At 38.6% G+C, this 12,380-nt stretch overlaps 1 protein-coding gene across 1 annotated transcript in view; it reads right to left on the bottom strand.

Annotated features, from left to right (window-relative positions):
* Window positions 1–587: 587 nt before the first annotated feature.
* The window catches only part of AKR1D1 (aldo-keto reductase family 1 member D1), a 52,484-nt gene continuing 40,691 nt past the window's right edge, over window positions 588–12,380 (bottom strand). Inside the window, exons 6-9 of the mRNA XM_006056237.4 lie at window positions 12,250–12,359; window positions 9,937–10,102; window positions 3,931–4,013; window positions 588–1,976 (exon numbers count right to left, since the gene is read on the bottom strand). Coding sequence (XP_006056299.1) covers window positions 1,934–1,976; window positions 3,931–4,013; window positions 9,937–10,102; window positions 12,250–12,359 — 402 coding nt within the window. The 3' untranslated portion in view covers window positions 588–1,933. The remainder of the gene's footprint in view (window positions 1,977–3,930; window positions 4,014–9,936; window positions 10,103–12,249; window positions 12,360–12,380) is intronic.

Here is a 12,380-nt window from a genome sequence, read left to right as displayed (position 1 = left end):
CAAATAAGGTGACATTCTGAGGTACTGAGGGCTAGGACTTCATATAAATTCTGGGGGGATACAGTTTATTCCAAAATAGATGGGAAGGAGTCAAGTGAATGGAGAAGTGACATGCAGAAACTCATGTAGACCATCACTCTTTCCTGATCTCTTTTCTGTCTCCAACTCTTTTTTCCTCTATTTCTATTTAGACTAAGAGGGGATTCCCTCTTTCAATCTAGAAACATTGGGTTGTCCAAAAAGTTCATTTGGATTTTTCCGTTAGATGTTATGGAAAAATATTAATGAAATTTTTGGATAACCCAATACATTTTCCCAGACAAATAGTGGGGCTCTTTTCCAGTGCCTATCTTTTAAAATTGGTGTGATAGGTGTGGTTCTTCTTCCACACCAGTCCCCTAAAGTATTTTGAAGAATTTTGACCATAGGGATCAGGAATTGAGTTTCTGTTCTTTCCTTATAGTATTCCCTTTTCTTCCCTATCTTCCCAGTGCTAAATGTATAGTAGGAATTCAGTCAAAGGTCTTTAATTTAAATGAATTCAGATGATTCTCCCCACCCACCTCAAGCAACAAAATAGATATTCATGTCCTAGAATAAATCATCATTTTTATTATTTCTTATGAACAAGCTATTTCCCACAGAACAGCATTGCAAGTATTAATTTTAGAATTAGTGGAAACAATAAGTAAAGATCAATTTTTTAAAGTGATAATTCCTCAGAAATGTATGTCTTCAGGTCATAGAAGATTACCTATAAGCAATTGGTCTTGGACAAACATAAGTTTGTCTTGAAGTTTTAAAGAGCTCTTTTGCCCTGTGAGAATGACTTAATATGAATAAAATAGATTCCTCTGGGTGGATTGAAAATAGGTACATCTGTACTATGGAATTCTAATAATCTTTTTATTCTCTTAAAAATTTACATACAATAAAGTTATCCTTTTTAATTTTAAGAGAACTTGCTTAATTTAAGAGAACTTGCTACTTTCTCAAAATTCAGTTATCCCAATAACTTTCAAAGTCTTAAGTCTAATGAATTTACAAAGTCTCTTCTTTCAATACGTTTCCCAAACTTTCTTTTTATATGTCTTATTTTGAAATAATAGTCTGTGGACTACTTTATAAAACTTTATTAAACTATTGGTTGTCTCAAGTCACTTTACATAATGGCAGTTGCATAATGAATGGGGGCAAGAGTGATAGGCAGTGATATCATGGATCACTAGCTTGTTGAAGCTCAGGTCCTTTAAAGCATGCAAGAGAGAACCACCAATTATCCATCTCTCAAGCTGGATAAAAGCTACACAAACACACCGGATGGAAACAGACAACAACCAAATCAGTATGGCTTTGTTAATTGCTCTGGTGTTAAATTAGCTCTCTGTCTTTTTTTAAAAGATTTTACTATACTTAGCCCTCTGTCTCTGCTCAAGATAAGGTGAAGCACTTCCTTGTTAATCGTACATGTGTGGATCTTAACTTGACTGTGTCTATATTACAGTCAGTGGCTCAAATCATCAAGCCCACTGCCAGCACACTGGCATGGTCTAGCTCTCTATCCTCTTCTTGACCTGTTAACAGCTGAAGAACTCAGACTATCTACGACAGCAATATCCAAATTCATGAGTTATTATCCTCATATGTTACTTCTGAAGTCTTTTCTAAAGCCTAATGTTTTTCTGTCTGAAACCCAGAAGACACTGATTTAATAAAACATTAGCTGATAATTTCCAACAGTTATTTCAATAGATTTAAACCTCTCCCCAGCCCCACATAGTTAAATCAAAGTCGCTAACACTACACACAAGTTAAATATCTCTATCATCACTTGATCTGAGGATAGTAAGCCATTTCTATGGCTGGAGCAACCACCAACCCAAAGTCCTAGCACACGTAGAAGGGAAAATATCTGCTGCGGAGTTCTCTGAAGTCAGTATTCATCATGGAATGGGTATTCGGGATGGTCACACCACCTGCCAAAACAATTCCCCCAAAGGGAAAAAGTTCACTTCTAATGTTGCACATCTGTGTGTATTACTAGCATCCTTTGGTAATTTCACCAACCACTCCCTCTTTTCTCTTACTTATTACATTTATATTTTGTGCCCAGCTTCCACCCATGGTTCCTCTCAAGCCAGTGCCTTTTACTGAAGCCCCAGATAGCACTCTGGTGTAGGTGTGTGTGTGGAGTAGGGGGTGGGTAGAGGAAGGCTGTGTGTGCATGTGTGCTCAGTCATGTCCAAATCCTTGCATCTCTTTGGACTGTAGCCCGCCAGGCTCCTCTGTCCATGGGATTCTTCAGGCAAGAATAATGGTGAAACAGTCTATAAAAGGACTGCAGTGTGTGTGCCTGTCCTGAAACACGTAAGATTTAGTTCTCTGTAAGTATTATGTGCTTTAAATTGCCAATAAAATATTAAACAAAACCAAAAAGGCTCTCAAAGCTCACCCAGATGAAAAATAGAAGAACCGTGACCCAGCATTTCTAAATGATATATTTTTTAATCAATCTTTGTTTCTCCTTGCTGATTTTTCTAGTTATTTCCTGGTGCAATGAGTTATTTTTGCAGTGTTGCTAGAACTAGATATTAAAAATGTCAAATATCAAACCAATTAATGTCACCAACCAACTGTAAAAATAGCAGCACATTGGTGGATTTGCTGTCTCTTACTATCTCTTTTTAATTTAGATATTCAATAGAAATAGTTTATCTTCAAGACCTGTTAATTAACCTATAAATGTTTGTTAGTTATATGTTTGTGTTTACTTTTTTGTTCTTGAGGCTAGGAGGTGCTTTTTGATGTCAATTAATTTCTTCCCCTGGAAAATTCACATTAGAAAGCTGTTTTATTAATTCAGAAATTGATTTAGAAATTCAGTATCAGCATAGTCAGCGGTTTCTGACTCATGAAAAATAGTGAGACCAATAAGATAAGTGCCCAAACCATATGAAACATCTTAATTAGCATTTTTAAAATATTCACTTAAAGAGAAGATTGTAAAAAGAAGATTAGTATCCATATGATTTCAATAATTGGAAATATTAATGAATAATGATTAAGAAAAAAAGGTATGTGTGTATACAAATATATACATATATATATGCATGAACTATATTCTTTTTTAATTTCTAAGGCTCTGTAATATTCAGAGATTAAAGGGTTATTTCTGTTGATAGGTGAACTTGGCAACATTTTAAAGGAGTTTTTCTGCGGGAAGTCAGGTAATTTCCCTGGTGGCTCAGATGGTAAAGCGTCTGCCTGCAATGCAGGAGATCTGGGTTCCATCCCTGAGTTGGGAAGATCCCCTGGAGAAGGAAATGGCAACCCACCCCAGTACTCTTGCCTAGAAAATTCCATAGATGGAGGAGCCTGGTGGGCTACAGTCCATGGGGTTGCAAAGTGTCAGCCATGACTGAGCAACTTCACTTTCACTTTCTTTCAAGTCAGGCAATAGGTAAGCCAGATACTCCAACTCTTATAGGCAAACATTTGTATAAAACTCAAGTTTCTTGTCTCCCAACTGGTGTTCTTTCTCCTACACTCTCATGCCTGTTTCCCAAGAATTGTTCTTGCTGACAGCTTTGCTCTAATGTGTGCCCACTTTGATTTTTAAGGAAGAAATAAAAATATTGTTTGAATATGCCACTGTTGTATTAACATATGAACACAGTGACTTATTTCTCCTCACTGTCTTTAGCCTGTTATGCCTTAACCTAACCAATGGAAATGTCCTAAATGCCAGAAGTCTTCTTTTAAATAAAAATGTAGGTTTGTACGAAGTTCCTAATCCAATACATGCTGCCCACCGGCCTTTACCCTTGTTCCTTCTATGGACATGGTCCTGATTTCTAAGAGTCTGTTGGTTGACTCTTGACAACCCAGCACCACTGGGCAGAAACTGATTCATGATCCCCCAGAACTCACATGAGCATTTCCACAAAGCGGATGTTTTTATTTAAGGCTTCAATGTCCTTCATTTCTTCTTCAGTAAAAGAAAAGTCAAAGATCTGAAATAACAGAAACAAAAAAAACCAGACATTTGGAATAGTAGAAGATGAGTCGAGCTTGGGATCAGGGAGAGGGGCCAGCAGTGAGAGCCCCTCAAAGATTTATGGACATCTCTGCAAATGTCCTAGAGGAACTAAGTAGGTGCTGGGAGCCCACCCCACCTACGGGGAGCTGAAATTCTTCCTGCCCTTGGTCTTTAAGACAATCCTGCTGGGGATATCTTGCAATAAATTTCAAGTGTTCTGAAACAATATGCATTCAGAATGTTTCCTGAAATTCTAGAAGTAAGGAATTCTTACTACTTTGGTATAAGATGCTGAGCTTTTAATTCTGGACAGTGATCTTCATACACCTTTTTTACAAAAATATTCCCTGGTCTCTAAATTTGCTTATGTATTTTTTAACTTTTAATTTGCTTTATTTCATTCTGTTAATCCTTTCATCACTTTTAATGTCTCTTCATCTACCTTTTAATTCTAATATTTTCATTGTTTTATTTTCTTTTTAGCTTATACACTTTATACCTTGGTTTTATGATGGTCCTTTATGAACATTTTAATTGTTTTAGCTTATTTTTATTTTTAACACTTGGTTTATCTGTTTACAGTCTATCTTCTATTACTCTTGTATCTTTCTAAAAAGCTTTTATTTTAGTAATTTACATTAGTAAATTTTAATTATATAATACATAAATATATGTAAAGAAATGAAAGACTTCTTTGTAAATGAAAGACTACAGAAGTACATCGACATTTATGGAGTAAAAAAACCAAAAGTGCCTTGATATCCACCACATCAGTCCTAGTCTCCTTCCTACAGATTCCTTCCAAACATTCAGCACACCAAGAGCAAAATGCAATAATTGTATCATATTTTTATCATTCTGCAGCTTTATCTCATTCCCATAATATGTCTTGGTGATCTCTTCTGTCAAAATATATAGACTGACTATCTAGCCATTGCATCCATCATATAGATGTGTATGATTTACTTTGTCACTTCCCCAAGGATCATTTCCAAGTGGTCTTTTCAGAGCATTTTTTCCTTTGATTATTTATTATCCAAGTATTAGAGTTTATGAGATTGTATAAGGAATTTTATTATAACATAAAACAGTCATGAAGAAATCACTTAAAAAATAAATCCTTACAAGCTTCCTTTCTTCTTAACACCTTCCCCCACTGAGAGTGGCTATCTGTCACATGACATCACCTCCTTTAGCACAGGAAAAAGGATGGCGCTCAGGGGACCAATCAAGGTATCTTGTTCATTGGACACTGATTATTATGAGGGTAGCAATGACCCATAAAGGGACAAGCAGGGATTGATAGAGATAGAAGCCTTTCTCTGTGATTGTCGTTACTAAACATGAGTAATAGATTAACCTGGACTGTGTGTGCCACCATATGGAGAAAGGGGGTGGGGAGAACTCAGTCCTTTTATAAATCATTTGAATAGCTGTGTCCAGTCATGTCTGATCTACCCATGAATTTTCCAGTTATGAGAATCAGTAAATTGTATCTTTTTTTTCTTTGGTAAGTTTGAATTGCATTCCTTCATGTGGTAGCAAAAAAGCCCTGAAGATAATTATCTGATATGGATGTCTTCCCACATCGGTATTTATATTTTCACTTCACTATTTAAAAATGGATATAAAGACATACATACTATGTAAATTCATTTATATGACATTCTAAGAAATGCAAACTAGTCTTTAGGGATAGAAAGCAAATCAGTACTTGGCTTGGGCTTGGGGACCAGGAGGGATAGATTCTAAAGGGGCCTAAAGAGACTGTTGGAGATACTAGAGATCTTTATTCTGCTGATTATGGTGGTTTCATGGTGTGTACATATGTCAAAACTTTTCCAATTTTACGCTTTATGTTCAGCTCATTGCATTTCAGTTTAACCTCAATAGAGTTCTTTAAAAAAGAAAAATACATAAAAATGGCTATATAATCTTTCATTGTACAAATAAATAATAATTTGTTTTTTAAGATCCTACTGAAAATTGTTTCCAGTTTTTTTTTTTTTAGCTGATAAAGTATGCTGTAATAAACATCTGTATACATGGACATAAACATGCAAATGCATCTATAGGAAAAGATTGTCAGGTCAGTGGAGATATATATATATATATATATATTTGAATTTTGATGGAGCTGGGAAAAGATCTTTCTCCAAATCTTACATCAATTAGTATTTCTGACAGCATTATATGAAAGTGCCTGTTTTCCCACATATTTTCAGCATTCTGATTATTTCCCTATCTGAGGGGGTAAATACTGTCCCATTTTTATCTTTATGAGTAAGACAAAAACCAACTTACTTTTGAGATTTTAATTATCAACTGATGGGTAATGATTAACTTTACATGGTACTTTCCTATAGCTGCATTTATTAATACCTAGCAGTTATTCTTTGGAAGAAGCATGGTAAACTAATTACTCCATTGTCTAGTGACATGTTTTCTAATCTATAATTTATAATGCTGGTTACAGCTTACTTATAGAGGAAATAAAGGAGGTTGGCATTCATGGCAAGAGTGAACATCAACATTCTAGGAATCAGCGAACTAAGATGGACTGGAATGGGTGAATTTAACTCAGATGACCATTATATCAACTACTGTGGGCAGGAATCTCTTAGAAGAAATGGAATAGCCATCATAGTCAACAAAAGAGTCTGAAATGCAGTACTTGGATGCAGTCTCAAAAACGACAGAATGAACTCTGTTCATCTCCAAGGCAAACTATTCAATATCACGATAATCCAAATCTATGCCCCAACCAGTAACAGTGAAGAAGCTGAAGATGAACGGTTCTATGAAGACCTACAAGACCTTCTAGAAAGTGAAAGTGAAGTTGTTCAGTCCTGTCCAACTCTTTGTGACCCCGTGGACTGTAGCCTACCAGACTCCTCTGTCCATGGGATTCTCCAGGCAAGAATACTGGACTGGGTTGCCATTTCCTTCTCCGGGGATCTTCCCAACCCAGGGATCAAACTCAAGTCTCCTGCATTGCAGGCAGACGCTTTAACCTCTGAGCCATCAGGGAAGCAAGATCTTCTAGAACTAACACCCAAAAAAGATGTCCTTTTCATTATAGGAGACTGGACTGCAAAAGTAGGAAGTCAAGAAACACCTGGAGTAACAGGCAAATTTGTCCTTGGAGTACAGAATGAAGCAGGGCAAAGGCTAATCGAGTTCTGCCAAGAGAACACACTGGTCATAGCAAACACCCTCTTCCAGCAACACAAGAGAAGACTCTACACATGGACATGACCATATGGTCAACACCAAAATCAGATTGATTATATTCTTTGCAGCCAAGGATGAAGAAGCTCTATACAGTCAGCAAAAACAAGACCAGGAGCTGACTGTGGCTCAGATCATGAACTCCTTATTGCCAAATTCAGACTTATATTGAAGAAAGTGCAGAAAACCACTAGGTCATTCAGGTATGACCTAAATCAAATCCCTTATAACTATACAGTGGAAGTGAGAAATAGATTTAAGGGACTAGATCTGATAGAGTGTCTGATGAACTATGGACAGAGGTTCGTGACATTGTACAGGAGATAGGAATAAAGACCATCCCCAAGAAAAAGAAATGCAAAAAAGCAAAATGGCTGTCTGAGGAGGCCTTACAAATAGCTGTGAAAAGAAGAGAAGTGAAAAGCAGAGGAGAAAAGGAAAGATATACGCATCTGAATGCAGAGTTCCAAAGAATAGCAAGGAGAGATAAGAAAGCCTTCCTCAGAGATCAATGCAAAGAAATAGAGGAAAACAATAGAATGGGAAAGACTAGAGATCTCTGCAAGAAAATTAGAGATACCAAGGGAACATTTCATGCAAAGATGGGCTCAATAAAGGACAGAAATGGTATAGGCCTAACAGAAGCAGAAGATATTAAGAAGGGGTGGCAAGACTACACAGAAGAACTGTACAAAAAAGATCTTACTGACCTAGATAATCATGATGGTGTGATCACTCACCTAGAGCCAGACATCCTGGAATGTGAAGTCAAGTGGGCCTTAGGAAGCATCACCATGAACAAAGCTAGTGGAGGTGATGGAATTCCAGATGAGCTATTCCAAATCCTGAAAGATGATGCTGTGAAAGTGCTGCACTCAATATGCCAGCAAATTTGGAAAACTCAGCAGTAGCCACAGGACTGGAAAAGGTCAGTTTTCATTCCAATCCCAAAGAAAGGCAATGCCAAGAATGCTCAAACTACCACACGATTGCACTCATCTCACACGCTAGTAAAGTAATGCTCAAAATTCTCCAAGCCAGGCTTCAGCAATACATGAACCATGAACTTCCAGATGTTCAAGCTGGTTTTAGAAAAGGCAGAGGAACCAAAGATCAAATTGCCAACATCTGCTGGATCATCAAAAAAGCAAGAGAGTTCCAGAAAAACATCTATTTCTGCTTTATTGACTATGCCAAAGCCTGTGACTGTGTGGATCACAATAAACTGTGGAAAATTCTGAAACAGATGGGAATACCATACCACCTGACCTGCCTCTTGAGAAACCTACATGCAGGTCAGGAAGCAACAGTTAGAACTGGACATGGAACAACAGACTGGTTCCAAATCGGAAAAGGAGTATGTCAAGGCTGTATATTGTCACCCTGCTTATTTAACTTATATGCATAGTACATCATGAGAAATGCTGGGCTGGAGGAAGCACAAGCTGGAATCAAAATTGTTGGGACAGATATCAATAACCTCAGATATGCAGATGACCCCACCCTTATGGCAGAAAGTGAAGACGAACTAAAGGGCCTCTTGATGAAAGTGAAAGAGGAGAGTGAAAAAGTTGGCTTAAAGCTCAACATTCAGAAAACTAAGATCATGGCATTGGTCCCATCACGTCATGGCAAATAGATGGGGAAACAGTGGCTGACTTTATTTTGGGGGGCTCCAAAATCACTGCAGATGGTGATTTCAGCCATGAAATTAAAAGACGCTTTTCCTTGGAAGGAAAGTTATGACCAACCTAGACAGCATATTAAAAAGCAGAGACATCACTTTGTCAACAAAGGTCCATCTAGTCAATGCTATGGTTTTTCCAGTGGTCATGTATGGATGTGAGAGTTGGACTATAAAGAAAGCTGAGTGCTAAAGAATGAATGCTTTTGAACTGTGGTTTTGGAGAAGACTCTTGAGAGTCCCTTGGACTGCAAGGAGATCCAACCAGTCCATGCTAAAGGAGGTCAGTCCTGGGTGTTCATTGGAAGGACTGATGTTGAAGCTAAAACTCAAATACTTTGGCCACCTGATGGGAAGAGCTGACTCCTTTGAAAAGACCCTGATGCTGGGAAAGATTGAGGACATGAGGAGAAGGGGACGACAGAGGATGAGATGGTTGGGTGGCAACACCAACTCAATGGACATGGGTTTGGGTGGACTCCATGAGTTGGTGATGGAGAGGGAGGCCTGGCGTGCTGTGGTTCATGGTGTTGCAAAGAGTCAGACCCAACAGAGTCTGAACTGGCATTCATGAAGTCTAAATGATCATCTTCAATAATTTTCAAATTTGTCCCCAATTTTTTCTAGAGCTATTAAGAAGGTGGAAAGTTGACTACTATGAATTTCAAATTTTATACCTTCTATTCCTGCTGTGCTGGCAGAGAAGGGAGAAGGTTGTGTCCAGAATCAATAGGTAAGGCAACAGAAGAAATAAAGGAGCTAGATCGCATAGAAGCAGCAAAGCAATCCCTGAGTTACTAGGAACTATCACAATTTCAGCTAAAATTAAATCCAGACATGGGTGGAATGGGTTGAGGAGTTAGTATAAAATAACATATGAAGTCATTGCAGCTTTCTTATTGATCTGAACAGAAAATTTTCTTTAAAAAAACAAAACAATACAAAACACTGCTTTTTACACTTCCAGAAGCAATTCTCTTACTTGAAAGTTTTCTTTGATCCTTTCAGGGTTAAAGCTTTTAGGAATGACAACCACTCCTCGCTGGATGTTGAAACGCAGAACAACTTGAGCTGCTGTTTTATTGTACTTTTTCCCCAGTGCATTTAGAAATGGATCCTTTAGCAAAGGTGGGGAAGAGACGTTCACCCTTTAAAAAAAATGAAATAAGAAATCAAGACATGTATCATATTTAGGCTGTGTAATGAAATTAAAAGATGCTTACTCCTCAGAAGGAAAATTATTACCAACCTAAACAGCATATTAAAAAGCAGAGACATCACTTTGTCAACAAAGATCTATCTAGTCAAGGATATGGTTTTTCCAGTAGTCATGTATGGATGTGAGAGTTGGACTATAAAGAAAGCTGAGCACAGAAGAATTGATCCTTTTGAACTGTAGTGTTGGAGAAGACTCTTGAGAGTCCCTTGGACTGCAAGGAGATCCAACTAGTCCATGCTAAAGGAGATCAGTCCTGGGTGTTCATTGGAAGGACTGATGTTGAAGCTGAAACTCCAATACTTTGGCCACCTGATGCGAAGAGCTGACTCATTTGAAAAGACCCTGATGTTGGGTAAGATTGAAGACAGGAGGAGAAGGGGACAACAGAGGATGAGATGGTTAGATGGCATCACCGACTCAATGGACGTGAATTTGGGTAAACTCCGGGAGTTGGTGATGGACAGGGAGGCCTGGTGTGCTGTGGTTCATGGGGTCACAAAGAGTTGGACTGAATGAGAACCAGTGGTTAACCAACCACCCTCCTCCTCTGACACCCCCCCCTCCCCCCGACACACACACACCTTCACCTGGTAACCTATCCAAAACACTCAGGTCACCTGTAACCAAGTTCTCTGAATGCAGAGTATTCAGAAGACTAGTGCTTAGTATGGGAAGATCAAGACAGGCAGATTCATAGATCTGCCTCTTTCAGAGTGCTCAGTCATGTTTGACTTTTTGAGGCCCCTTAGACTGTAGCCTACCAGGCTCCTCTGTCCAGGGAATTTCCCAGCCAGGAATACTGGAGTAGGTTGCCATTTCCTCCTCCAGGGGATCTTCCTGACCCAAGGACTGAATCCACATCTCATGTATCTTCTGCATTGGCAGGCAGTTCTTTATTACTAGCACCACCTGGGAAGCCTGCTCTTCGAGAGGGTAAATAATACTAATATTTCTTTGGCGGATCTTATAAAGAGAATGGGGTTGGAAGTAGGGACACAGGGAAAGGCAAGAAGACTGAAGGAGAAGCAGAGGCACAACTCTTAAAATCAGAGTGGAAATTTTCCTACTTAAGTCTGTGGAAGAGATCACAGTAGAAGTATTGCCACTGAATACAGAGATTCAAAAAATTCAAAAATTTCAGAATATGGCTGAATATTACTTTGGCAGGTAATAATCAAGGTACTGGTAGGAAATTTCATAGGTAGAGTTTAAGTGATTATTACACCTCAATGAGGAAGGTTTTGTTAGCTGTAATTTGTGTATGTGAAGAATGACTTGAAGAGATTGTTACTTCCTTAAGATCACACAGATGAATAGTCATTTCAGCCAAGCAATTTACATTAGCCTAATACTCCAAAGGAAATATACTTACTGAGGAGACAGACTGCATTACTTACTGTCAAGAAGCATTTAACAGGAGGCTTCCTGTGTGCTGTTTTGGATCTCTCAGGAATCCTCTGTTCCTTATTAATTCCTGAATATTCAGGAATTAAGAGGAGAGGCAAGCCTCTCCCAGGGCTGAGGAATCCAGGCATTTCCTTCATTAGTTTTTCAATACAGTGATAAGTACCCTCTTCCTTCTTATGAACCATACAGTGGAAGTGATTGTTTACAACTCTCTCTCTCTTTAATATGGATCGCCTATGTTTGTAAGTCTGGAATTTTAATCTTTATCTTTGCTGAAAAGAACTACCTTGTAAGACAGTATATATGCCCACACCATGTTGATTAAAACACCTTTGTTCCATCAGAGCTTTGGTCCCCGTGTCTTGCTTTCTCTCTCTCTTTCTCTCTCTCTCTCTCTCTCTCAGGCTAATCCTTTGGAGTGCAGAGACCCGTCGTGCTCATTCTCCTGCCCAGGCTTCTAAGACCCTCTTGAGAAGGCGCACTGTGCCTTCACCCCGCTCAAGAGGGTGTCAGGTGCCTTCGTGAGCGACGCAAGCCCTGTGTCAAAGGGCTTTATTGGTTTTCTGCATAAACCAAGGAATATCAGCCTCTTTCTCTCTCTCTTTTCCTTTCTTATCATGGACTCCGGACCACCAGGTTCCAGTCCATTAAAGGACCACAACAACTTACCAGGATGGATTTCTACAGGTTCCCAAAGGGCTGTATGCAACAATGACAATGTCGTGTTGTTGGCAAAATTTCAAGAGTTTTGGCTGGGTGAAATATGGATGGCACTCAACCTATGTGGTTGGAGAGCAGAG

Source organism: Bubalus bubalis, chromosome 8 (assembly GCF_019923935.1).
Source record: "Bubalus bubalis isolate 160015118507 breed Murrah chromosome 8, NDDB_SH_1, whole genome shotgun sequence".
Taxonomy (NCBI): Eukaryota; Metazoa; Chordata; class Mammalia; order Artiodactyla; family Bovidae; genus Bubalus; species Bubalus bubalis.
The sequence above is the reverse complement of the archived record's forward strand: the minus strand, read 5'-3'. Positions and strand labels throughout refer to the sequence as shown.